The sequence below is a fragment of the Rhinopithecus bieti genome, unplaced genomic scaffold (assembly GCF_001698545.2).
Source record: "Rhinopithecus bieti isolate Rb0 unplaced genomic scaffold, ASM169854v2 scaffold_26131, whole genome shotgun sequence".
NCBI lineage: Eukaryota > Metazoa > Chordata > Mammalia > Primates > Cercopithecidae > Rhinopithecus > Rhinopithecus bieti.
The window spans coordinates 2,561,252-2,588,615 of NW_016812390.1; the positions used below are offsets into that span (position 1 = coordinate 2,561,252).

Below are 27,364 nucleotides of genomic sequence, written 5' to 3' on the forward strand. Positions count from 1 at the left end.
TGGAATAACACACTAGCATTTATTGAGCAGCTACCCATGTCAGGCCTTGCACTACAAGAACTTTCCATTTTCATTTCCTTCCACCCCCAGAAGGTTGGGATTCTTCGCCTCCAGCACACACAGCAGCCTGGGCCAATCAAGCCTCTAGGGTTCTCTAGGAACAGAAGCTCAACCAGTGACAAACCGTGTCTGTGGCTGAGCCCCAGAATTCGCTGGCCTGAGTTGGGTGTGAACGGATGTTAGGTGCCTCGAGTCAGCGACAGAGACCAACAGCAAGGGTAGGGATCTCAGAGTGCATTGTTAGAGCCTCGGGGTCTGGTCCAGGAGGCCAGCGTTGTTGACAATTTGTGATCTTGGAACCCTTCCCCTGCAGCAGAGGGAGCATGAGGGAGGGCGGGAGACAGTGGGAGCACCCCCTCACTGTGATGAACATAAGTCCCATAGGGGGCTGATGGAGCAGGGACATCTCAGCGGACCCACTTTCCCTCCCCAGCCCCTGATTTGGTCAGGGCCACAGCTGCTGGCTAGCAGGGGTGGATGTTCCCCCACCCACTTCCTGGAGGCCCCTGAATGTCCCCATGAGTAGGGCTGAGGAACAGGCCAGAGACCCGGCCCACCTGGGGGCCCTGGGCACGGACAGGGATCGGGGCCCAGGCACTTTGGTGAGGCCAATGGAGGCCACAGTCCCACCCAGGGCCCTGCCCCGGCTACCTATGCTCACAACCCCCAGGCCGGATAGAGATCCTCACTGCCCTCTCTCCGGGAAACCCTGCCCCACCTCACCAGTACCTGGGTCCCTCCCTGGGCCTGGGTTCCCACAGGACCTGGCTTGGCCACCAGCCTGCATCTCTGATTTCCACCTGTGAGCCTGGCCTGCTCATGTCTCCCACCCTTCTTCTGCCCCCTCCCCACCTGGGTCAGCAGCCCCCTGGAGACAACAGGGCTGAGGTCTGTCCCTGACCTAAGAATTCCTCCCCTAAAACCTGCCCCTTGCACTGAACAGGCAAGACTACTGCTAAGGCAGTGATCCGGGGCTGCAGGCCTTCCCACCTTCACCCCCGCAGAAGGGCCTGGGAAGGCAGGTCCAGACCTTGCTTTATTGAGGGGGAACTCCAGATGAGGGAACCCACCTGTACCCCTTCCTGACCGCCCCTCACATCCAGGCCCAGGGTTTCCACCTGCTGCCTGGGAACCAGGTCCACCTGGAGGCCTAGCTGCAGCACCTCCTGGGCCATCCACACCAGCACCCATAGCTCTTCAGCTCTGGGGCAAAGAGGGCAGCAAATCCCACGACCAAGGGGAGGGAGGGAGGCCAGTCAGGATGGAGGTGGAAGCTTCCTCACTCTGACCTGGGTCTGCATTCTCAAAACCAGAACACTCCAAGCCCAGGGCCCTTGCTGTGCCTGGGACCTCGCCTGTCCTCTCCGATTCTCAGTGAACTGCCTGCCTCCCTCGACCCATGGACCCGTGACTCCGTGTGGGTCCCCCTGGGACACAGGCTCTGCCTTCCGCCCCCACCCATAGAGGCCTCGAGCCCCTCTGGCTTCCAGCAGGGAAAAGTGGAGGAAGGGCCAGCTCTAGGCCCCAGCCAGGAATGGCCCTGCCCCTCCATGCTCACTGAAGGCTGCCTCCACCACCCCATGAGGTTAGAAAACAAAAAGCACTAAGGGGCGGATAGGCGGGGCCAAGTGACAGGCGGGGCAGCGAGGGTCAGGGCACTGCAGGGGGAAGCAGCGGTGTGTCTGAGTTCTGTGCTGAAACACTGGGTGACTCAGGCCCAATGAGCCCCAGGCCAAACAGATTAAGGATGGAGTCAGCAATGATGCGGGCTGTGCGCTTCTGGTACCCGCCTGAGGTCACCATAAGGATGGGAACCTGGCGGCCACGGACCATCCGGAACACCAGCTCATCCCGCTTCACAATGCCCTGTTGGGGGAAGAGGAGGGTGACTCAGGCAGGCCAGACCCCCATGGTGTCAGGAAGTCCTGCTACAGGGCCAGCCCTGCTCCAAACTGCTGTTGCTTCAGCCCATCTCCTCCCTGACATGAGGCCGACCACCTTTCCTGCTGCTGCTGAGTCCGCAGAGCAGACCCTCCCACAGCCCCCAGAGTCAGGACGTACCACTGGGCTGATGGACAGCCCCCCAAGGCGGTCCCCCTCGAGGATGTCGGTGCCTGCATTGTACACCACCACGTCGGGCAGGTGCTCCTGGAGGGATTTCTCGATGTTCCTCTCCACCTTATCCAGGTATTCATCATCCTCTGTGCCCCACTCCAGCTCCACCTTCCGCCTGATGGCCTCTGGGAGGGAGACATGGATGGCCTCAATTTATAGAGAAGGGAAACTGAGGCTCAGGACAAGGCTGTGGACACCAGGCAAGACTGGAAACTGGTCTGTTGGATTCAGCACTGCTCGGTCTCATTCCACCCAAAACTAAGCTGAAAAGAGCACCAAGAGCTGCAAAAAGGGGGACTCAAAGGAGAGAAGGGGCATTGAAGCTGAGACACTGCCTTGGGGGTGTGGAGATCTGTGTAGGCAATGTAAGATTTCACTGCCTCCTCCGGGCCTTAGCTACACATGTGGACGCCCTGCCCTGCCCTTAAGCCCAGGCTCAGCACATGTGAGCTTCTGTTCAGAAACTGGTTCCTTGGGCCATACTAGCTGCTGACTTATCCACACCAGACTCACCACAACTGGTGCAAAAATGTTCCCTACCTGTGGAGGTGGCAGCCCTGTCTTCAAATCTCATCTGAGAGTCTTTGCCTTTTCATTGATGAGTTTAATGCATTTTCATTTTAACAGTTATATGTGAATTTCTTTCTTTCTTTTCTTTTTGAGATGGAGTTTCGCTCTTGTTGCCCAGGCTGGAGTGCAATGGCGCGATCTCGGCTCACCACAACCTCCGCCTCCCAGGTTCAAGCGATTCTCCTGTCTCAGCCTCCTGAGTAGCTGGAATTACAGGCATGCGCCACCATGCCTGGCTAATTTTGTATTTTTAGTAGAGATGGGGTTTCTCCATGTTGGTCAGGTTGGTCTCAAACTCCTGACCTCAGGTAATCTGCCCGTCTCGGCCTCCCAAAGTGCTGAGATTATAGGAATGAGCCACCACGCCTGGCCTATGTGAATTTATTTCTTATTTCATATTTTCAAATTTATCCTATTTTTCTTTTTTTTCCTTCATCCTTTCTGGTTTTTTTGCCAGGCAAATGCATGTTTATTGGACAGGGTTATGTGATCTTGGGTGGGTCGAGTGACTTCTCCAGGTCTTGGTTTCCTCATCTGTAAAATGGAAAGGATCACCTCATAGGGATGCTATGAACCACCGCAGTGGCTTCTGCAGGGCCAGCAGGCAGAAGACACTCAGGAGAGAGCCTCACCCACAAGGACACACTCAAGACGAGGGTAGGGGCAGCAGCTTACGCTTGGCAAAGCGGTCCCCGGGGTAGATGTGGCGGTTGTAGACATCCATGATGTACACACGCTTGTCGCCCATGAAGTCTCGCTCATGCCCATTGCCCTGTGGGGAGGTCACAGTAGCCGCTCTCAGGCAGGTGCCCTAGGCAAGGCTGGGGCTCCGCCACCCCCCGCCCCACCTCAGGAAATTCATTTGCCAGGGCAGCACGGCCTGCTCTTGGGGGCAGCAGGTCTCATGGCTGTTAAGGAGCAGAGCTGGGATTCAACCTTAAAACCAGGCCCCGGCACCTTCTAGCAAGCCAGCCCTCTTAAGTTCCCCAGCAAGCCCAGCCCACCTTGAGCAAGCCCAGCCCTCTTAGGTTCCCTATCACAGGAAGAAATTCAGCTCTGCCACCCTCTCAAGTCTGTGGTGGGACTGGTTGGGATCAGGGATGTGAAGAGCAAACTATAAAGGACTGTCCACATGTGACCTGGCTTAGGAGTTCAGGGTCACAAGAACCCAAGGCAGCTCCCCAACTAGCACAAAGCCACAGCAGTAGCAGTGTGGGGGCTGCCTTCCGGAGCCCACCGGGTACCCTTCCTGTCTGACCAGAGGCACTGGCCTCATTAGTGGTCCTGAGGAGGGGGTAACCCTCTGCTTTGATGCTTTACTCCCTAGGTGCCGAGTTCTTAAATGGCGACCCCAGGTGCCTGAGCCAAGCCATGAGTGTGGGCATCCACCTGAGGGGCAGGTCGCCAGTGCTCAGCAGCTCTGGGCAGAGGGCAGTGCCCCAAATTATTCATAAGCAATGGGGACCCACAGCAGAGCTCTGCACACGAGAGCAGTCCCATTAGAGTGGGCTTCAGGAAGAGCCTCATGCTCATGTGGGGGCAGTTAGGAGGAGGGAGGGAGGACCCTCGGGAGCAATGGGGAGGACCTACTGTCCTAGACAGAGCGACAAAGACAGACCCTGCATTTGTAGCCCACGAGACAGAAGACAGAAGCCGTGAGAGCTGTGGGGACATGAGGAAGAGACTCTCCTGGCCCAGGGAGATTCTGGAACTGGGGGTGGCAGGTCCCCCAAGAGTCCAGCCCCTGCAGAGCACTCACCTGATGGGCATCGAGATCAATGATGGTAGCCCTGGAGATGCCCTCCACACGCTCAAACAGAAACTGCCAGGGAGGAGAGGGTAGATGTGAGGACCTGGGGAGGCCAGAGGACCCAGCCCTACAGCAACTCCCTGGCGAGGGGCAGGGCGGGGGGCCTAATGCTTGTGGGTATCAGGCCACCCAGCAAAGATGTCACTTGCCAGGGAGAGCTGTGCAGCACCAGCTGTGGGGCTCCATGTGTGCATGCAGGAGGTGGTCAGGGAAGGCTCCCTGGAGGAGGGAACATGTCCTGTACCCTGAAGGGTCATAGGTCAGGAGGTAAATGGGTCACTCAGGCCCTGCATTTTCCCAGATTCCCTAGGAAATGTGTAGGGGTTAAAGGAGAGAATCCCCACAGCCCTGGGACTTCATTCCCCAACCTCTGCCTCATCCTACAAGGCCAAGTCCTAAATGCCCCCTCTTCCAGGAAGCCTCCATTCCCTCCTCCCCAGGAAGGTCTCCTGTGCTTCCCCCTTCTTCTAATGGCCTGCCTCCCCCATCAGTCTATGTGCCCCGTGAAAGCAGGGACACATAGGAATAGGTCAGCCTGTTCCTGATGCCCAGCACGAGGCCAGGCACAGAGTGGCAGGGGAGTTGTGGGGCCCCACAGATCAGAGACCAGCACCAGTTCTGCCCCTGCTAGCTGCATGTCCTCACCTCTGTGGGCCCCGTCTGTCTGCAAGGATTCAGGGAGTAAGTCCTGGGGCACAGCGCGGATTGGAGTATGCAGAAGTGCCAGCTGCTATCAGCACCAGCATTCTTTCTACTCCCTACTCCCTTTGCCAGCCATGCCCTTCTTCCTACAACTTAATATGTGGCTATACAGCAGATCCTGGCCCTGTCTAGTCCCCTGGCTCTGTGGGAGGCTGGAATAACTCCCTTCCACCACAGGCAACCCTTCTAAGCAACATGGAAGAAGAGCAAGTGTCAGATCTGGATTCGGTTCCAGCCTGGCTGAGCAATCCAGACAAGCCCCCTCCCTGCTCCAGCATAGGCCCCTTGTCTATAATTCAGGGTGAGCACAGTTCATTTGGAGCTGTGGGGAGGATTCCAGGAGGGCTCTTGGAGGCGAGACCCCACATGCTCATAGACACACCTTGATGGCGAGTGTGATGTCCGCATAGGCACAGAAGCCCCCGCCACGGTCGCTGGAGCAGTGGTGGAAGCCACCCCCTGCAGAAGGGCAGAGAGCAGTGCTGCTCAGGGCCAGGCTCCCAGGCTCAGTCCAGGAGCTCCTCCAGCCCTTCACCTCCCCCAGCATCCTCCCTGCTCAGCTCTCAGGGACCGGCACCTCGGACTCTGGGTGGGCAAACTGAGCTGAGTGCCAGGGCATGTCACCATCCCCAGGCCAGAAGGCAGCCACGTCTTCAGGGTGTCCCCAGCAAGTCCCCAGTGCCACTCACACCCCCAAGCAACAGAGAGCTCATCATTCCTGAGGCAGAAAGCTGCTTCTTGTCCCCACCAAGCTGGGCCTGCCTCCATGTGGCTCCCCAAACCAGGAAGGAGTGGTGGCATGGGGGCCACGCGGATTCTGCCAGTGGCCAAAGCAGATGGTCAGAAAGGGCACCCTCTGCTGGTCATGACTGCCTACAACCACAAGGAGGGCCCTAGAGCCCGGGATCCATTACCCCTCAACCCTGAGACACAGCCTCAGAGTCCCAGGACCCACAGAGACCCCTTCCCCTGCAGTCCTTGGGATAGCCTGAATTGCAGGGGCCCTCTGAAGTTGAGCCCAACAACTGCTCCATCAGACAGTGTGCAGCTGGCCCCATGGATACCAGGAACTTGCCTCTCCCACCCCCCAGGAGGCTATTGTTGGCTCATAATGATGAGACGACAGCCACAGTGAACACCTGACTGAGCACTGAGCTTGCTGAAGATTCCCTCCAGCCCTACAAGGGGCATTAGTATCACCATCCCCATTTTACAGATGAGGAGACTGAGCCACAGAGGAGGTCAGCAACTTGCCCAGGGTCACACAGTCAGGTAATGGCAGAACCAGGATCAAACCTAGGGTGGATCGGGATCCAGGCTCTTAACCTCTACCAGGCAGTAACACCTGCCATGGGGAGGGCCATCCGGGCCCTCCTGGGAACCCTGCTGTAGACATGCAGGGCACAAATCACTCCCATATCTGACATGGGATCCTTGTCTAAGGAGGTCCCCGGCTGGCTCCCCAGCCCCACCTTTGCACAATTTCAGTGGCAGGGAGCTTCCTCCCTTCCAGAGAGCCTGTGCCATCCCTGGGCAGCTCAGCATGGTCTGAAGCCTGCCTTGTGTCTTCCCTGAAGGACTCCACCTGTGTCCTGGGGCCCAGGACAGCCCACAGAGGCTTGGTCATGTTGAGTACAGCAGAGTACCATAACATCACCACTATGCCAGACCTAATGCTAACCAAGCCCCTAGAGAGTGGGGCTCCCCCTAACTGTGCAGTGGCCCAGGGTGGCCTCTCCCTTGCAGAGTTCACAGCCAAAGGCTGAGGAACCCTGCTTTAGGGCTCTACACAAGCCAGTAGGCATCTCTCCATGTCCATTTCCTCATCAATGAGACAAGCCTGACAATTATGCCCAGCTCAAATAAGAGTCTGGGTGAAGGCCAGGCATGGTGGCTCATGCCTGTAATCTCAGCACTTTGGAAGGTCAAGGCAGGCGTATCACCCAAGGTCAAGAGTTCAAGACCCAGACTGACCAACATGGAGAAATCCCATCTCTACTAAAAATACAAAATTAGCCGGGCATGGTGGTGCATGCCTGTAATCTCAGCTACTCAGGAGGCTGAGGCAGAAGAATTGCTTGAACCTGGGAGGCGGAGGTTGCGGTGAGCTGAGATCGTGCCATTGCTCTCCAATGTGGACAACAAGAGCGAAATTCCATCTCAAAAAAAAAGAGTCTGGTGAAAAGGAGCTTTCCAAATGTCAAGTGCTGTGCCTACAGGAAGGACGATGACAGGGACAAGGGAGACTCGCATGCAGCCCTCCCATGAGCCAATCTTGTGGGAGAGTCAAGGGGGCTAGGGAGCATGGGCCCTCCAGACCCTTGAGAAGGTGGTGGTATTGACCCTGGGTGTGCTCACCCAACCCAACATGACCAAGCCTCTGTGGGCTGTCTTGGGCCCCAGGACACAGGTGGAGTCCTTCAGGGAAGACACAAGGCAGGCTTCAGACCATGCTGAGCTGCCCAGGGATGGCACAGGCTCTCTGGAAGGGAGGAAGCTCCCTGCCACTGGAAGTGTGCAAACGCAGGGCTGGGGAGCCACCCGGGGACCTCTTTAGACAAGGATCCCACGTCAGATGGAGGCACTGGTCAGTCTCTCCCAGGTACTAGGAGGCTACATATCAACCTCCAGGCCACTTGACTAGGGAACACCAGAGCTTCTGAATTCACAGCTGCCACCTCCAGGATCCTCCTGCCCTCCTCCAGCCCCCTTTCAGGCCAGTTCCACCAATGGCTGGACATTTCTGAGGACATTCCCAGCACTCACCCACGTTGATGGCCCAGCCTCGCTCCACAGCCAGCTTCCCCGCCTTTGGAGACAAGCAGAGGGTGAGTGGGCACAGGCAGTGCATCTTCCACTCATTCATTCACTGATTCATGCACTCATTCCATAAACACTGCTTCTAGCCAGCCCCGGGGGAAGGATGAGCTGAGCTACAAGGTAGGGGTATAGAAGGAACTCCCTACCCCAAGCAACAGTCCAGGAAGTAAGTGCCAGGTTGGCTGGCATATGAGATGTACAGTGCATAAGCACCTTTGCAATTGTGCAAGGAAACTGGAAAACATAAAAGTACTTATCATCCATCACATATGAGCTGACAATAATTTTGACATGGCTTTCAAAGGGAAAACAGGCAAAGTTTTGCTCATAGAAATATAGTAGGCTGGGCCAGGCACAGTGGCTCACGGCTGTAATCCCAGCACTTTGGCAGGCCGAGGCAGGTGAATCACTTGAGGTCAGGAGTTCAAGACCAGCCTGGCCAACATGGTGAAACCCTGTCTCTACTAAAAATACAAAAATTAGCCAGGCAGGTTGGTGTGTGCCTGTAATCCCAGCTACTTGGGAGGCTGAAGCAGGAGAATTACTTGAACCCAGGAGGCAGAGGTTGCAGTGAGCCAAGATCATACCACTGCATTCCAGCCTGGGGGACAGAGCAGGACTCTGTCTCAAAAAAACAAGCAAAAAAAGAAATATAGTAGACTGAATACTGAAATCTTCTAGGAAATCATAGTTTTGGGGATGGACAGTAATATTCTACTAAGCTAAAAAAAAGTACAAATTTACAAAGATAACAGAACTGTAGGGAATCAGTAGGTAGTGATCCAGGGCTGGGTTAGATCCTCATACATTTGCATGTGAAACATTCCTCTATCTGCAAATAACTAGGCAGTCTGTGGCACATTTTTTTAAAAAACCACACACACAATGTAAAACCTAATTTTGCTGCAGGGATTTTTTGTTGCCACACCCACGGTGGGGGAGAGGTGGAGCCTTATTCATCACTGAAGCCATGGAGGATCAGTTCTCCATCTTAATTTTGGGTGCATTAGGGCTGGGCGTGGTGGCTCAAAGCCTGTAATCCCAGTACTTTGGGAGGCCAAGGCGAGTGGATCATTTGAGGTCAGGAGTTCGAGACCAGCCTGGCCAACATGGTGAAACCCTATCTCTACTAAAAATACAAAAATTAGCTGGGCATGGTGGTGCACACCTGTAGTCCCAGCTACGCAGGAGCCTGAGGCAAGAGAATCGTTTGAACCTAGGAGGCAGGGGTTGCAGTGATCCGAGATCATGCCACTGCACTCCAGCCTGGGCAACAGAGCGAGATTCTACTCAAAAAAAAAAAAATATTGGCGGGGGGAGGGGGGTGTGCATTAGAGCCATAGTGCTAAGAGTATCCGCTTTGGTGGGTGGAGAGATATACTTTATACTAGCAATTACGGTAACCAATAGGAGGTCATAGGAGAAGGAACGATGAGAATTTTAATGTCCCAAGATGTGGAAAAAAGGCTTTTGGAGAAAGGGTCATTGTTGCCGAGCCTTGAGGAATATTTAGGATTCTGTTCAACTACTAAGTGGGAGGAGGGCATTCCAGGGCAAAGGAAGTGAGAAGGACCATGCGCTATGGGAGCCCCCAGCCCGGCCATGCCCCCCCACCCCACCTACCATTATGGTTCCTCCTGTCTGGGTCCGAAGGGGCCTCAGCACCTTCCTCTGCACAAGGAAGTTGGGGAGGAAGATAACAGGGGGGATTTCTGTGATGGTAGCAACAGCAAAGGACCACTGCGGAAAAAGACAGGGGCTGTTGGCCTCCGCTGTCCCACCCCGAGGCAACCCGTGAGAAATCAGATCCCCAGGAAATGCCTTCAGGACAGTTTCCAGGTGCCCTTGGATGAACTCCCTGGTCAAGCACACTTCCTTTGGTAGAAATGAGAGCCAGAGCCACAACCCTACCAGGCTCCTGACAAGCTCTGGGCTCAGTCAAGAACAGTTTGCACAATGCGTTTCTTAAAGCTAGTCAGCCAGGGTTCCTCAGTGTTCTGAGGCCCTTGGCTGCCCTCTTGTGCCCAGAACAGGAGCTGCAGAGGGCTCCAAGTCAGTTGCGCAGGCTGCTGCTTTGGGATAACAAATTAGTCTAGACCATCCACTGTACAGAAGGGGACACTGAGGCCCAGGCAGTGAGAATCTTCCCAAGGCCACACAGTGAGTCACTGACAGAGCTGGGATGGGAGCCCTGGCCTCTTGCTCCCTCGCACTGCATTGCCTCTTCGTCCATTGGGAGTCAGACCTTCCTGGCAAAAGGGATGCATTACCCTCATCTCCAGCTGCTGGGGCTGGGGGGTCTAGGGTACCTGAAAGGTATCAGCACTAAGATCAGGTCAGAATGTGCCCTGTGACCTCCAAGTCCACCGGGTAAACATCCCTGGCACTGGCTGCCCACTTGCACCTAAACCCCAAGCCATCTCCTGGCTGAAAATGCATCCCTGCTCCCCACCCACGCGAGGCAGAGACACTTTGTAAATATTTACTAAGTGTCTGCTAGGTGCTCCAGGTGGGCACTGGTGGGCCCATTCTCATGCCAGGACACTTGCAGGCACTTATTTGCAGTGTGATGAGTGTGGTGATGAGGAGGAGAACTGGGTGGGGGTTATTAGAGAGGCTTTCTGGAGGCAGTGGCATCTGTGGGAGGTGAAGAGCGAATAGGAGTTATCCAGGTGCAGAGGTCAAGGGAAAACGGTAACTGGGCAGAGAAGTGAGTCCATGATCCAGAGAAGGTGGGTGCAGCTGGAACAGGGCAGGCTGAGCTTATCACACAGGGCCTGGTCTGCTAGCACAGGCTCACACATTGTTGTCAGAGTAGTAGGGAGCCATAGATGGTGCTGTCTCAAGCTGCTCTAGCTGCAGCAAGGAGAACCAATTAGGGGAACAAGGATAGAGAAGCAGCAGCTCCAGGGAGGAAGTGTGAGATAAGAAGGGTCTGGGGTGGTAAGAGGGGCAGGTGTTAGCCGGCAGCATGTGGGGACAAGGGGTGGAGGGCTCAGGTGTCGAGTCTGGGGCCAGTGAGAGTAATGGCACTCAGAGGTGAACCTGAAGCAGGGTACAGAGATGGCACTAGGTTCTGCTCTCCATGGGCCAAGTCAGCCCCTGGGGCAGCCAGGTGAGACAGCTGAGGTTTAAGTGAGGCTGGAGCTCAGAACAGGGGTGGGAGAGTGGGAGGTGAAGGGCTGGATTGGGACTGCAGGATTCCCACGCTGAAGGGCAAGGCCCAGACAGAGAACCCCTGGGGACAATCAAGGGCTTCCCTGGGACAGGGTGAGGCTTGGAAAGACCTGAGGTGCAGTGCTCAGGAGGCCAGGTGGAGAGAGGGTGACTGGAAGGAGCAGGTGGAGGGAGGCACCAAAGCTGCAGAGACAGTCCATGAGAGGAAAGTGGGAAGTGTGGCCATTCCGTTCACCAACCAGGAGGAGGAGTTTTAGGATGAGAGAAATATGAGCATGTTCAATGATGGAGAGCAGGCAGCAGGGAAGGAGAGGGTGGCTAGGGATGGGGTGTGATGGCAGAGTGGGGACAAACCTCAGAGGGCCAGGAGGTGCTGTAGCCAGGGCGCTTGGGGCCGGACAAGAGGCAGGACACACCCTAGGTCAGGCCCCAGCGGGGGCCTCATGGTTTAGGCCCTGGCCACCAGGGGAGACCTGCTGTCATGGTCCTAGGGACGCCAGGCACCAGGCTGCTGGGGAANGAGAGCAGGCAGCAGGGAAGGAGAGGGTGGCTAGGGATGGGGTGTGATGGCAGAGTGGGGACAAACCTCAGAGGGCCAGGAGGTGCTGTAGCCAGGGCGCTTGGGGCCGGACAAGAGGCAGGACACACCCTAGGTCAGGCCCCAGCGGGGGCCTCATGGTTTAGGCCCTGGCCACCAGGGGAGACCTGCTGTCATGGTCCTAGGGACGCCAGGCACCAGGCTGCTGGGGAATGCCCATGGCCACTGGCCTAGGCCGGTAAGGGCAGCTGAAGGCAGGGGAAGCTGGCATCACTCCCTTACTCTGGTAGAGAAGCCAGTGAGCAGGGTCCCACTCGTGGTCAGGAAGGAGAGGTGCCCATGGGGCACCACTTCCACAAGCCCAGGCCCTCTGGCTGTAACATGGACGTATCGCAGGGCCTGGGAAGGGGTGAGAGTGTAAGCTGGGACCAGCACAGCTGGACAGTTGCAGGACACACCCATGAGTGTGTGTATGTATGTCCATGTGTGTTGTGTATACGTGTGTGCACAGGTATGTCTGTGTGTGTGTGTGTGTGCCTGCATGTGTGATGAGGGACAGACCCAGAGAAGGAAGGTCCCTGCCTGAGGTCATCAGCTCCTCTTGTTCACCACAATCATCCCACTGCCCAGCACGGGTCCCACATGTGGCCGACATGGAATCACGGTTTTCCATGAATGAATGAGCAAACAAATGAGCTGCTGAAGGAGCACATGGAGTCACAGCCTCCCTCCCTCCCTGGGAAGCCAGCAGGGGACAGAGACTGGAAGACAATGCAGCCGAGAGCCCAGCATGGACACCAACCACGAGAAAGGCATTCTCTCATGTGCTCCACAGCCACGGGTCTCACACGGCACTCCTCAAGAAGGCTTCCACTGGCAAGTCTTTTGGGAAGCACCAGCTTATGCCACCTGCCTCCTGGAGATTCGCAGCGCACCCTAGCAAGCTAAAGGCTCTGAGAAGTTCTGCGGCAAATAATCCATTCTAACTTTGCTCCCCCAAGATGTCAGGAAGTCTGCCTGCCCTCTTTGCTTTTTAAGTCACACACACTAACCTTCTGCAAAACTGCAGTGGTATGGGACACACTTGAGAACCTCAAAGAGGTTCCTTAGTATCCTCCACAGACTGGGCCTGACCTGGTCCAGGGGCCAGGTGCAGCCACCCAGGAGCATGCGTGGGACTTGGCCAGCGGGACCAGCCCCCACAGGAGAAAGTATTTGTGTTTGCTGTGCCAACATTCCTGGGAGATGAGCCCCTCGGCAGAGCAGCAGGCTTCGGGCAGTGAAGAGGAGGCTGGCACTTGGGCCTTCTCCTGGTGCAGCAGTGGTTTCTGCACAAGGCAGTGATGTGGTTACCAACACCCTAGACCAGCACCATCCAATCCACTGGCTGCCAACCACAGGTGGCTACTTACGAATGATTGTAAATTCATCAAAATTTTTAAAATTCAAGTTTTGTTCCTCAGTTACACTCTCCATATTTCAAGAGCCATGTGCGGCCAGTGGCGACTGGACTGCACAGAGCAGGCCTGAGCATTTCCATCATTGCAGAAGGTTCCACAGGGCAGCATCGCTCTAGGAAAAACCACCCATCAGTGGCCAAGGTGAGAAATAAACAGAGCGGATGGGGTGGATTAGTGGCGGGGCCCTGGGTGAGAGGAGAGGGAAGAGAGCCTGGGCTAGAGCAGGCTCTGTATGGTCAGAGGAGGTGGCAGGTAGGAGGAGCTCAGGGCACCACCAGGTGACATCTGGAGATTCACTTTCTGACCAACACTTCTAGGAATAGCCCTGGAGGGAGCTGGGGATGGGGTGGGTGGGGGGTGCAGCACTGCTGATAGATACCTTATCTGGGACGTGCAGCAGGCTGCAGTGGGACTGCCCAGATCTGCCAGCAGGTCAGGATCCCTGATAGTCTCGTCCTGGGCAAGGGCACTGTGGGTGAGGCTAGGACTGGTGTGGACAGGCTCAGAAGTTCCCGAGTCAAACCGGCCCAGGTCTGGGTTCTGCCACTGGGTATGTGAATTTAGACTTCACTTCTCTGTGCCTCTGTCTCATCTATAAAGCAAAGCTTTGGATGAGGACTTAGAGGTGGAAACCAGTCAGAGAGGCCTGTCCTCGCCATTTAATCTAAATTGCCCCCACCCAGCCAGGTTTGGTGGCTTACGCCTATAATCCCAGCACTTTGGGAGGCTGAGGCAGGTGGATCACTTGAGGTCCAGAGTTCATGACCAGCCTGGCCAACATGGTGAAATCTGGTCTCCATTAAAAACACAAAAATTAGCCGGGCATGGTGTTGGCTGTCTGTAATCCCAACTACTCAGGAGGCTCAGGCAGGAGAATCGCTTGAACTGGGGGGTGGAGGTTGCAGTGAGACGAGATCGCGCCACTGCACTCCAGCCTGGGTGACAGAGTGAAACTCTGTCTCAGTAACATAACATAACGTAACATACCCAACCCAGGGCCCCCTGGAGCCCACACCTTGGCTTTGTCTTCCCAGATAGCACTTTTCTCCGAGGCTACAGACTGTCCTGATTAGTATCTATCTCCCTCAAAAGGATGCCAGCTCCAGGAGGACAGCACCTGTCTGCTTACTGCTGTGCAGACAGTGCTGAGGCTACGCCTGGCACACAGTAGGTGCTGGCCATGCATGCCATTGATTCCCTTTTCTGGCTGGTGCACCAGAGCCCCTCTCCTGACGGAGGCCACCTCACCTGCACCATCCCGGGAAAGCCATGACTGACAGGGGCCTATAAGAGCCAGGCCACATGCTTCTGGGCAGGGCAACCCTGTGGTGACATTCACATCCCAGAGCTCTCCGTGGAATCAAGCTGAGGCCACACCTCCAAACCCACATCTGTACCTAGCTGCTCACTCTGCCCGCTCCACACTGCCTGTACCTCTTGCAGGTTTCATCTGAAATCACCTGCACCATCTCAGACTCTGCTTCCAGGGGTGTGGTTCTCAGACCAGCAGCATCATAGCACTTGAGAATGTGTTAGAAATGCAGATTCCCAGTCTCTACCCAAGACAACCTGGATCAGAAACTCTGGGAGGGGCCCAGCCGTCTTCTGCAACAAGCCCTCCAGGTGTTTCAGATACTTGCTTGGGTTTGAGAGCCACCATTCTAGGGGATCCGACCTAAGGCAGCGCTGGGTGAATGAGCACACTACGTGAGCATGGGAGGTCTGCCCCAGACTGATGCCACCACCCGCCAAAGGGCATGGCCTGCATGTGGCCAGCTGTCAGGGCCCCCATAACACATCAGCCTCTGAGGGACCCCACAGAGAGCAGGACATGACTGGGCTGGCCACACCTCTGGTACCTACTGCCCCATCTACTCAGCTCCACAGGCCTCCACCTTCCAGACACGTGGTTTCCTCAGGCGGACCCCCTACCCTCAGAGGTACAAACCAAGAACTGCTCTCAGAGAAGAGCTAGGCTGCAACCCTTCTAGGGCCCCCACTGTTTGCTTTAGGTGGGTCCTTTCTACCAGTAGAAGGGGAGCAAAAGCAGAGAAGGGGAAAACACGATCTCTCAGTTAATGCACAAAAAGCCTTTGACAAAATTCAACAGCCTTTTGTGATAAAATCACTCAACAAACTAGGAACAGAAGGGAACTCCCTCAACATGATAAAAGGCATTAAAAAATGTAACCCCGCAGCTGACATTATATTCAACCGTAAAAGATTGAAAGATCAGGAATAAGACAAGGATGCCTGTTCCACTACTGCTATTTAACACAGCACTGGAAGTTCTGATCAGAGGAATTAGGCAAGAAAAAGTAATAAAAGTCATCCAGATTGGAAAGGAAGCTACCTCTCTTCACAGACAGCATGATGTTACATATAGAAGATCCTAAAGAATACACACACACACACACACACACACACACACATACAACTATTAAAGCTAAGAAACAGGCCAGGCACAGTGGCTCATGCCTGTAATACCAGCACTTTGGGAGGCTGAGGTGGGCGGATCACGAGGTCAAGAGATCAAGAGCATCCTGGCCAACATGGTGAAACCCCATCTCTACTAAAAGTACAAAAATTAGCTGGGCATGGTGGCGTGCACCTGCAGTCCCAGCTACTCGGGAGGCTGAGGCAGGAGAATCGCTTGAACTGGGAAGGTGGAGGTTGCAGTGAGCCGAGATCATGCCACTGCACTCCAGCCTGGTGACAGAGTGAGACTCCATCTAAAAAAAAAAAAAGCTAAGAAACAAATTCAGCAAAGTTGCAGGATACAAGATCAACACACAAAAATCAGTTGTATATCCTAGCAATGAACAATCTTAAAAAGAAATGGACACAATTTCATTTATAATAACATCAAAAAGAATAAAATGCATGGGAATAGATTTAACCAAGAGGTGCAAGATTTGTCCACTGAAAGCTACAAAACATTGCTGAAAAAAATTAAAGACATACATAAATGGAAAGACATCCCATGTTCACGGATTGAAAGACTGATTACTGTTAAGATGGCAAAACTCCCCAAAGCAATTTACTCAATGCAATTCCTGTCAAAACCCCAATGGCCTTTTTTGCAAAAAAATGGAAGTTGATGCTATAATTCACATGGAATCTCAAGGGACCTCAAATAGCCAAAACCATCTTGAAAAAGAATAAAGTTGGCCAGGCACAGTGGCTCATGCCTGTAATCCCAGCACTTTGGGAGGCAGAGGCAGAGGCGGACAGATCACGAGGTTAGGAGTTCGAGACCAGCCTGACCAACATAGTGAAACCTCATCTCTACAAAAATAGAAAAATTAGCTGGGCGTGGTGCCGGGTGCCTGTAATCCCACTACTCAGGAGGCTGAGGCAGGAAAATCACTTGAAACCAGAAGGTGGATGTTGCAGTGAGCCGAGATCGCACCATTGCACTCCAGCATAGGTGACAAAGTGAGACTCCATCTCAAAAATAAAAAAGAAAGAAAGAAAGAAAGAAAGAAAGAAAGAAAGAAAGAAAGAAAGAAAGAAAGAAGAAAGGAAGGAAGGAAGGAAGGAAGGAAGGAAGGAAGGAAGGAAGGAAGGAAGGAAGCCTCACAATTACAAATTTCAAAATTTGCTCCAAAGCCACAATAACCACAGCCACAGTAAGAATACCAAAATAGTGTGGTATTGAACAGACATATAGATCAAATGAATAGAATTGGCTGGGCACAGTGGCTCACACATGCCTATAATCCCAGTACTATGAGAGGCTGAGGTGAGCAGATCACTTGAGGTCAGGAATTCAGGACCAACATGGTGAAACTCCGTCTCTACCAAGAAACACAAAATTAGCCAGGCGTGGTGGCACACGCCTGTAGTCCCAGCTACCTGGGAGGCTGAGCTGAGAGAATCGCTTGAACCCAGGAGATGGAGGTTGCAGTGAGCCGAGATGGAGCCACTGCACTCCAGCCTGGGCTGTCGAAAGAGTGCAACCCTTTCTTAAACAAACAAACCAAAAAAATGAATAGAATTGAGAGTCGTCCAGAAATAAATCCATACATCTATGGCCGGTTGATTTTCTACAAAGGTACCAAGACCATTCATTGGGGGAAAAGCAGCCTAACAAATGGTGCTGGGAGAACTAGATATCTGAGTATAAAACAATGAAGTTGGACTCGCCTCACACATATACAAAAATTAACTTAAAATTTATCAAGGCCTAAATATAAGTGAAAACTATAAAACTCTTAGAAGAAAACACATGGGGTAAACCTTCATGACCTTGGGTTTGGCAATGGATTCTTAAATATGACACCAAAAGAAAAGGAATAAAAGAAAAAAAAGATAAATTGGACTTCGGCAAAATTAAAATTTTTTGTGCATCAAAGGACATTATCAAAAAAAGACAACCCACAGAATGGGAGGAGTTTGTTTTTTTTTTTTTTTTTTTTTTTTTTGAGACGGAGTCTGGCTCTGTCCCTGGGCTGAGAGTTACTCTTGGCAGTGGTTTCTGGATGCTCAGTGCTCACTTGCAAGCTTCGCCCTCCGGGTGTTCTCGCTCCGCCATTCTCTGTCCTCAGTTCCTCTCGCGGAGGTAGCTGGTGTGTTTGTATAGGCGCCCGGCCAGCCTTCGCTTTCCGGCGTATGTTTGTTGTGTTTGTATAGTGAGAGGATGATTTGATCCTGTGGTGCATGGTTGCTGTGATTAGCCGGGATGGTCGCGATCTCTTTGATCCTCTGGTGTATTCCGCCCGCGGGGCCTGTGCCGCAGAGTGTCGTGGTTTAGTTGTATCGTAGAGCGCCTGGCCCAAGAGTTATTTATAAATTAAATAATATCCAGAATATATAAAGAAGCCTACAACTCAACGAAAAGACAAGCCAATTTTAAAAATGGGCAAAGGACTTGAATAAACATTTCTCCAAATGAGATATACAAATAGCCAAGCAGCACATGAAAAGATCCTCAGTGTTAATTAGCCATTAGGGAAATACAAATTAAAACCATGAGATACCACTACACATCCAGTAAGATGGCCACACTGGGGAAAAAAAAACAAAACAGAACAAACAAACAAACAAAAACACCAGAAAATAACAAGCATTGAAAAGGATGTAGAGAGACTGGGACCCTGGCACATTACTGGTGGAAATGGTGCAGCCCCTGTGGAGATCACCTTGGCGGTTCTTCAGAAAATTAAACAGAATTACCATGTGACCCAGTAATTCTACTCCTAGGTGTATACCCCAAATAACTGAAAACAGGTATTCTAATAAATACTCGTATGCACATGTCCACAGCAACACTACTCACAATAGCCAAAAGGCCTATAAACTAATGAAGGGATAAACAAAATGTAGTGTTTTACAATGGAGTATCATTCAGCTGTGAAGGGAATGAAGTACTGATACATGCTACAACACAACACAGATGAACCTTGAAAATGCTGTGCTTAGTGAGATAAGCCAGACACAAAAGGTCACATACTGTATGATTCCATTTATATGAAATATCCAGGATAGGCAAATCCATAGAGAGAATGCAGGTGAGTGATCACCAAGGGGACTTGGGGGAATAAATGGGGAGCAACTGTTTAAAGGACACAGCATTTCCTTTTGGAGTGATGAAAATGTTTGGGACTAGAGATGATGGTTGCACCACTTTGTGAATGGTCTAAACACCACTGAACTGTACACTTTAAAGTGGTTAACGGCTAATTTTATTATGTAAATTTTACCACAATTTAAAAAAACATTTTTTTTTTTTTTTTTTAAAGGAGAGAGGAGCCCCTCTCAGGGAAGAAGAAGAGAAAGAGAGTTGGAGACCAAGAGGAGCTCATTCCCCTAGAGACTCCAGGGTCCCTCCAGGTGCTCCATGGAGCTATGGTCTGTGTTGCCTCTTCACACTGTACTGGAACTCATGGGAGATAGTTCTGCCCTGGGATCTTTGCACTTGCTGTTCCTTCTGCTTGGAATGCCCTTCCCCAGATGACCACATCACCCACTACCTCACTCCCTTCCCGTCTGATTGCATGTCACCTGTGATCACGGTAGTAAGCCCTTTCCTGACACTGGTTTAAAACTGCCACCCTCTCACCAGCTCTCCCCACCCTCTTTCCTGCTGTCCCTTCCTTTCTTCACGACACTCAGCACCATCTAACATATTATCTCATTACTTAATTATTACATTTATTATCTGACTCTCTCACCTAAATGCCAGCTCCACCAGGAAAGGGATCTTGTCTGTTGCTCCATCCCATCCCCGCAGCACCTAGATCACAGAGGGGTACCCTCTGAGCACTTGCTGGATCCACGTGTCCTGAGCACCGTCCAGTGCAGAGTGCACAGGGGCAAGATGTCAGATGCTGCCCAGCACTAACCCATACTCCATGGCAAACGGTCACCCAAGAATCAACCAAAGGCAAGAGCCTAGTGCTGGGGTGCTGGGGAGCTCAACTGCCACCCTCAGAGGGGCCAACCCTGGACCTTGCACACAGTAGGAGCTTGATAAACATGGGTTTCCCTGAATTGACATCTTGCAAACATCAAGCTCCTGCTTCTCCTTCAGTGCCCTGTTTATTAAGTATCAAAGGCCACACCAGCACAGTCAGGCATGAGCCCTAGGCAGGGGATGGGGGCAGAATAGGATGAGGCAGGGGAGAGGGTGGATGTTACACAGTACCCACAGAATGACCAGGGAAAAGCAGCCTGAGAAACCTGCAGGACTCTCCAGGGTACTCTCTGGATGCCCACAGCAGAGGAAGGAGAAAAGAAACATTGCAGACATCTGCGGAGAGGTGGGAGATGTTCCTGAGCTGCAGCCCTAGCTGCCAGATGATGTCTGAAATGGGCTTGGGTCCCACCTGGGCAGCAAGGGCATGTCACACCATATCACCCTCCTGCTAAAAACCCTCTTGTGACTGTCCAAGGTCCCTGGAACAAAATGTACACTCCTCCCACAGCCTGCAAGACTTATGTAGCCTGGGGCTCTGGCCTCCCTGACTGCGCCATGTACGAGTACAATGTTTTATTCCCTTCCATCCAGCCTCCTAAGCATTATTCTCCCCTTTGGGAGATCAAGTCCCCTCCACCCTCCAGGCCTGGGATTCTGAAACATTCTTCCTTCAAAGCTATACACGAGGGCCAGGAGTGGTGGCTTACACCTGTAATCCCAGCACTCGGTGAGGCCGAGGCAGATGGATTGCTTGAGGTCAGGAGTTCAAGACCAGCCTGGCCAACATGGTAAAACTCCATCTCTACTAAAAATGCAAAAATTAGCTATGTGTGGTGGCAGGTGCCTGTAATCCTAGCTACTTGGGAGGCTGAGGTAGGAGAATCACTTGAAGCAGGAGGCAGAGGTTGCTGTGAGCCAAGATCGCACCACTGTACTCCAGCCTGGGCGACAAAGTGAGATTCAGTCTCAAAAAAAAAAAAAAAAAAAAAAAAAAAAAAAAAACCTCTACATGAGTATCACCTGCTCCTTTGTTTTAGTCTCAACTCAAACATTACCTCCTCTGGGAGACCCTCCCTGACCACCCAATTACCCTCTATTTTTCACTTTCTTCATAGCCCTTGGTGCTCTCTGAAATGCTCTTGGGTGGTTGCTTCCTTAATTTTCATCTTCCACAACTCAAATGCAAATCCATGGGGACAGGGAGCCTTGCTGTCTCATACTCTCTGTACTCAGCACACAGTTGGCATTCAATACAGATGTGTTGAATGACTACTTCTTCATCTTTTTTTTTTTTTTTTTTTTTGAGATGGAGTTTTGCTCTTGTTGCCCAAGCTGGAGTGCAGTGGTGCAATCTCGGCTCACTGTCTCCCAGGTTCAAGCGATTCTCCTGCCTCGGCCTCCCGAGCAGCTGGGATTACAGGCATGTGCTACCATGCCTGGCTAATTCTGTATTTTTAGTAGAGACAGGGTTTCTCCATGTTGGTCAGACTGATCTTGAACTCCCGACCTCAGGTGGATCTGCCCACCTTGGCCTCCCAAAGTGCTGGGATTATAGGCGTGAGTCACCGCACCTGGCCCCTACTTCTTCATCTTAATAGGTGCTGTAGAAACCATTATGTTTCTCCTTTTGTTCTGGCTGCCAGGGAGCTCCAAGCCAAATATGCAGCTGGATCACCATCTTGGTTAACTTTTTCAGTGGACATATCTGAATTCTCCTCCTACCCTCGACCTCAGTTTTCTACTGGGACTCTACCTGTTAATACTTTTATTGTTTTATTTTAAGAGACAGTCTCACTCTGTCATACCAGCTGGAGTGCAGTGGTGTAATCATAGCTCACTATAGCTTCAAACTCCTGGGCTCAAGGTCTCCTGCCTCAGGCTCCCAAGTAGCTAGGACTACAAGTGCATGCCACTACACCCAGCTATTTTGTATTATTATATATCACATAGTAAGCTGCTTTCAGGATTTTGGGGGACCAAGGCCAGGCATGCAGCCTGCCCTACACGGTTCCCCTGAAGGCCCCTCAAATGGGTGGGGCCCTGGAGCCTAGGCCCCCACCCCCAGCCTGATTCACTCATACCCTGGCCCCATTCTGTTTTGGTTTCTCCCTGCCCCAGCTGAGCGCCTCCTGTCCCTGCCTTCCCCTCACCCACGGGACTCTGGCAGGCATGTCCTCCTGGCCCAGCCCTAGGCTGCAGACTGTGACCACGCATGCCTGGGCCCCAGGAAACCAGGGCAGCCAAGCACTGGGCTTCCTGCCAAGGCCTCACACCCCTCTCTCTCCTAGAAGCCAGGTTTCAACCTCTTCCTGGTAATCTTTCATGCGCTCCCACTGTCGTGGCCCTATCTAGAATTCTCACAGCTCAGGCTGGGGTTGGAGAGCAGGGAGGCAGCAGCCCTGACTGGGAACCTCAAAGACTGGACTGGATGACAGTCCAGGGGTCTCCCCTAGGCCCGGCCAACTTCCCAGGTGACCTTGAGCCAGCACAGTCTCTTTCTGGACCTAGGCTTTTCCACCTATGGAGCAGTGGGGCCTGCTGGCCTCAGGAATCCACTGTGGCTCTGAGTCTAAGGTGATCCCAGCCAGGGAGCCTGGAGGTCGGGGCTCCCACACTCTTGGGGCAGAAAACCTGAGGCATCCCTGACCGCAGGGCAGGCTGGCAGCACCACATTCCAATGCAAGCCCCTGCCCCAACCTCCCCTCTGTTCCCACAAAGAGCACTCAACTGAATGCCTCAGCCCTCAGAACTTCAGCCACTAACGGGAGCTGTGTCCTCCCCTGGAAAGAGGTCACAAGCAGGCAGTCAGTGTGCCCAGTTCAGTCTACAGGTGGGCTTTTACAATCTTATAATGAGTGCCAGATTAAGAAATCAGGGCCGGGTGTGGTGGCTCACACCTGTAATTCCAGCTACTCAGGAGGCTGAGGCAGGAAAATCATTTGAACCCAGGAGGCAGAGGTTACAGTGAGCTGAGATTGTGCCACTGCACTCCAGACTGGGCAACAAGAGTGAGACTCTGTCTCAAAAAAAAAAAAAAATCAGGAAATGTCAGTTAATAATCTGGATTCCTGGCTTCTCTTTGAAGACCAGGTGCTGTGGCCATGCCGGGTCCACAGTGGAGCTCAGTAGCGGCCCCTTGCGAAGGGGCAGGAGTTCTCCAGTTCACCCCAGACTCTACCACCGGCCCTCCCACTTGTTTCCGTTCTCTGCTGAGCTCTGAGGGTTTCAAATTAGTTTTTAGACGAACAATTTTCAACAAATCTTTAGCAGAGGTACTTACATCAGAGTCTTAAACTTCAGCCCAAAATAAAAAATCGGGTGGGTGCAGTGGTTCACGCCTGTAATCCTGGCACTTTGGGAAGCCAAGGTGGGCAGATCACCTGAGGTCAGGAGTTCAAGACCAGCCCGGCCAACATGGCAAAACCATGTCTCTAATAAAATACAAAAAAATTAGCCAGGCGTGGTGGCACACGTCTGTAATCCCAGCTACTCATTCAGGAGGGTGAGCAGGAGAACTGCTTGAACCCGGGAGGCGGACGAGCCGAGATCACGTCACTGCATTCCAGCCTGGGCGACACAGTGAGACTCCATTTCAAAACAAAACAAAACAAAAAATAAATGAACAAACAAACAAACAAAATAGGCCAAAGTGAAAGAGCTATGGTTGGAGGAGGACAGGGGCTGGGGTCTCTGAGGCCTGTCGACAGAGCACAGCTTGAAAGTCATAATGTAGAAGCCTAAAATCCTATGAAGGCTTTCATATGCCCTGGAGAAGGGGAGGTCACCACCCTCAGAGTGGCCTGGCCCAAACTGAGGTCTGCCTTTTTATGACCTCTCTCCTCTTGGGGACCATAGACTCCCATGTTCCCCAAACACTAGGGACATGAATGGGTGCCCTGTGGGACTGTGCTTCCCCAGGCTGAGCTGCCTCCTGCCTCTGGCAACTCCTGGCCAGCAGCCCCCTGCCCCAGGCCCGCAGCCCCCCAGGCCCGACATCCTGTACCTTGAGCTCATTAAGATAGCGCCTCGTGTGCACCACCAGCAGGTCCTCCTCCGAGGCCTCCCGCGCCTCCACCAGCATGCTGTCAGACAGAAGCTTCTCTTCTGAAACCACAGAGGGAGCACCCTGCTTCCCCACTGACCTCAAGGCCAGGGCCAGCCCCAGACCCTCCCACAGGCTGCAGACTTGGCCTGTGGCAGCCCCTGCCCCAGGGGTAGGTGGGCACTGCTGGCTTCTGGGCCTTCTGAGAAGGGGCAGCCTCCACACCCATTGCTGACAGTGGCCAGTCCCTCTGGCCAGGGAGCATTGAACATTGTACACACAGCGATCCCCATGTTTCCCAAACCACTAACAGTCACAAGGAGGGCTCAGGTGTGCCAGACAACCTTCAGGAGCAGGTGACACAAGGGTCGGGGATGTTGACCCTCAGAGTGAGAAAAACTCTTCTTAGGAATTCTCCCTCCACCTTTTTTTCCCTTTTCTTTTTAATTCCTTTAAAGAGACAGGGTCTTGGCTAGGTGTGGGGGCTCACGCCTGTAATCCCAGCACTTTGGGAGGTTTAGGCAGGTGGATTGCTTAAGCCCAGGAGTTCAAGACCAGCCTAGACAACATAGTGAGACCTCATGTTACAAAATATCAAAAACTGAGGGAGGAGGATCACTTAAGCCAGGGAGGTTGAGGCGGCAATGAGCCTTGATGCCACCACTGCACTCCAGCCTGGGTGATGGGAGTGAGACCCTGTCTCAATAAATAAATAAACAAATAAATGTGAGACAAGGTCTTGCTCTGTAGCCCAGGCTGGAGTGCAGTGGCACAACCATAGCTCACTGCAACCTCGAACTTCTGGGCTCAAGTGATCCTCCTGCCTCAGCATTTCAAGTAGCTAGGACTATAGGAGAATACCACCACCCCCAGCTAAGCTTTTTTATTTTTATTTTGTAGAGACAGGGTCTTGCTATGTTGTCCAAGCTTGTCTCAAACTCCTGGCCTCAAGTGATCCCCTAGCCTTGGCCTCCCAGAGTGCTGGGATTACAGGCATGAGCCACTGCGCCCGGCCTCCCTCTACCTTCTGATGATATCACAGGAGGCTCAGTGAGGCATGGCCTCGCAACACCTGCCTGTGCTTTGCTTATCTTCCGTTCAAACCACCAATCAGTCTCACAGCCTGCAGGCAATAGTAACCAGCCTGGATTAAATTATACTGTTGTTTTCATTCCATTTATTTTTTTTTACCATGACCTATTTATGGCAAGTGAAACTGCCTTTTCCCATTTTGATGACATAATGTTTCCTTTTAAAACAAGTTTAAGTGAATTTCCCAGCTAAATCGGGCCCCTTGATTACAAACCACAGTTAAAACGATGTGCTTTTTGAAGCATCATTTTGCTCAGGGGGATGAGCCCTAAAGGTGGGGCGCCTGGAGCTCTGAATTCCAAACCCAACTCCGCCTCTTAGTCACTGTGTGACTGTGTGCATGTTTCCTAATCTTTCTGGGCCCCACTTTCCCCCATCTGTAATCAAGGGAAGTGCAGTGGAGGTGCTCTACCTCCTGACTCTCTGAATCTTAGGGAATGGACTCCTCCAAGCTTCACCTTCCCTGTGCCCATCAGCAATCAGCTGCCTTTCCACTAGGCCTCTTGGGCAGAGGCGGGACTTAGGTCCACAGCATGGGGAGCCAGGGAGAGTCTGAGCCAGGGACATCATATCATGCTTAGGAGTCTGTGTTCAAAAAATCCTTTTGGGCGGAAGCATGGTTGGAAGGCAGTCCGAGGGCTGAAACTGAAGATGGGAGAGCCTGAGGTTTATGTTGGGGATGAGGACGGAGAGGACAGGTGGGTTAGAGGAAGCAGATGATAGTCCAAGGGGGGCCTTCCATACCTTTTAGGAAATTGATCACTTTGCCCCATTTTCCGGCATCAAAGGGATGCAGCTTCTCCAGGCCCATGAAGGTGATGTTGTAGCGCGGCGAGTACACGATTGGCCAGCGTGTCTCTGGCACATGCTGGTACAGCTGGGTTGTGTGTAGCCTACCGTGTGGAAAAGGACAGACGCACAGCTGGGACAGCCTCGGCAGAAAGCAGCTCCCTCCCGAGCCCGCCTGTACTGACCCACCAGCCTTTGCCCAGCACCACTAGCCCCTCAGCCACAGACAAGGGCCGCTCAACAACAGCTGCTTACACTGGTTGTCTTTCCCTGAACCCAATTCCAATCCGGTCCTCACAGCAGCCCTGGGGGTAGGCACCACAATCGCACCAGAGGCTCAGAGAGCAGACCAGGTGTGCCCAAGGTCACAGTGCAGGTCTGTGGAGAAGCGGGCGTGCACTCAGGTGTGTCTGGCTGCAAGGCCTCCGCGCATCACCTCTGCCCTGTAATAACTGCCCCCACAGCTGTGTGGCACAAGGCTTCGGCTGCAAAATGTGTGGCTGTTGTGAGGACTCAGAGAATCCAACTGAGGAGCTGAGCACAGCAAGCGCTCAGAAACGCAAATCGCGACCCAACCCGAGCCAGGGCGGGGGTGAGGGTTCCCCTGGCCCCGCTGCGCGGCTGACCCTTCCCATCACACCCTGGCAGTCGTCACTCAGAGACAGAAATCCGCCCCCGTGGCTGCCTCCGTGGGGCGTCCGCGCAGCCAGGGGGCTGGGCAGCGCAGACGTCAGACCCGCGCACGTCGCCCGACCGCTCCGGGTCTGGGCCCGGGCCCGCGGCCGGCGCGCGTCCCTCGGGCCACCGAACAGGGGCGCGGGGCTGGTCTGGCGCGCCGAGAGGGCCTGGAAGTACCCGTCCCGAGCGTCCCTCACCCGCAAACCTAGGCCTTCACCTGGCGCTCCCGCCCGGCCGTCCCCGCCCTCGCCCTAGCGCGCCCGCCCACCGGTACCCCTGGGAGCCCCCGGGGTTGGCCTGGGCGTCCCACCCCCGCCCTCACTCCCCGGCACTCACATCCCGGGGCCGGCCCTCCCAGCGCTGGCCGCGGCTCCGCGACCGGGCGGGGCGGGGCGGGGCGGGGCGCGGGTGGGACCAGCCCAGGACACGCCCCCGGGCTTAGTCGCGTCTTCTGGGGGCGGAGCTCTGGCCGACTTGGCCCGCCCCACCAGTATTGGCGTCACAGAGGGCCCGCCCGCCGGAAGGCCACCCCCAACGCCCATCAAGCCCGAGTCCCGCCTCCGCAGGCAAATACCCTGTGGAATCCGCCTGGCTTGGAAGCTCCGCCCCATGGCGGGAGGGCCGCGCGGGTTTCACACCGGCGTCGCGGAAGGGGCGCGATCACCCTAGGTCCTGTTCCAGCGCTCCCCAAGCTGGGCAGAAGCAGAGAGAGGCTGAGGGTTAGAAACGCTAGGTTCCCGGCAGACTGTGCCGGGGCTTCGCTGTGTGACCTTGCGCTGGCGTCCGCGCTCTCTGGGCCCTTGTTTCCGCGGGTTAAACGTAGGGGCGGGGGAGTTTCTCTGGCCCTGCCGCCTGTGACCTAAGGAGCGCCGTGACCTCTCCGACCCGAGCCCACCCCCGACCCAGTCTGCAGGAGCTCCGGGACAAGCACTTCCGGCGAAGGCATGTAGGCTCTCAGAGCCTGTGTTTCCCTCTGTAGAGCAGGCCTAGTTACCGTCTACAGGGTGCACGCGTCTTCGTCCCCGACCCGCACCCCCACCGCCGGAGAAGCTGAGCCAGGCCAAAGGAACAGCTGGGGGTGTCCGCGGGT

At 53.8% G+C, this 27,364-nt stretch overlaps 1 protein-coding gene across 4 annotated transcripts; it reads right to left on the reverse strand.

Annotated features, from left to right (window-relative positions):
- HDAC11 (histone deacetylase 11) lies at positions 1 to 26,795 on the reverse strand. 4 transcript variants are annotated; one of them, XM_017896275.1, is made up of 10 exons: positions 26,611 to 26,795; positions 25,552 to 25,700; positions 23,677 to 23,777; positions 9,701 to 9,817; positions 8,024 to 8,066; positions 5,640 to 5,716; positions 4,505 to 4,567; positions 3,421 to 3,517; positions 2,122 to 2,300; positions 1 to 1,926 (listed from the first exon to the last, which is right to left on the reverse strand). In XM_017896275.1, coding segments are annotated over exons 1-10 (1,044 nt in total). In that variant the 5' UTR covers positions 26,613 to 26,795; the 3' UTR covers positions 1 to 1,710. The 4 variants fall into 4 exon arrangements, with proteins under 4 accessions (XP_017751764.1, XP_017751765.1, XP_017751768.1 ...); XM_017896276.1 differs by having other exon boundaries at positions 26,492 to 26,616; XM_017896279.1 differs by lacking the exon at positions 26,611 to 26,795 and adding an exon at positions 25,852 to 25,958.
- Positions 26,796 to 27,364: the final 569 nt, after the last annotated feature.

Excerpts from the sequence above, each read along its gene's own strand:
- HDAC11 (XM_017896275.1), bottom strand. Across the intron at positions 8,067-9,700 it reads AGACAGGAGGAACCATAATG|GCGGGGAAGCTGGCTGTGGA; the intron begins GTAGGTGGGGTG and ends TTGTCTCCAAAG. Across the intron at positions 2,301-3,420 it reads CGGGGACCGCTTTGCCAAGC|AGGCCATCAGGCGGAAGGTG; the intron begins GTAAGCTGCTGC and ends TCTCCCTCCCAG.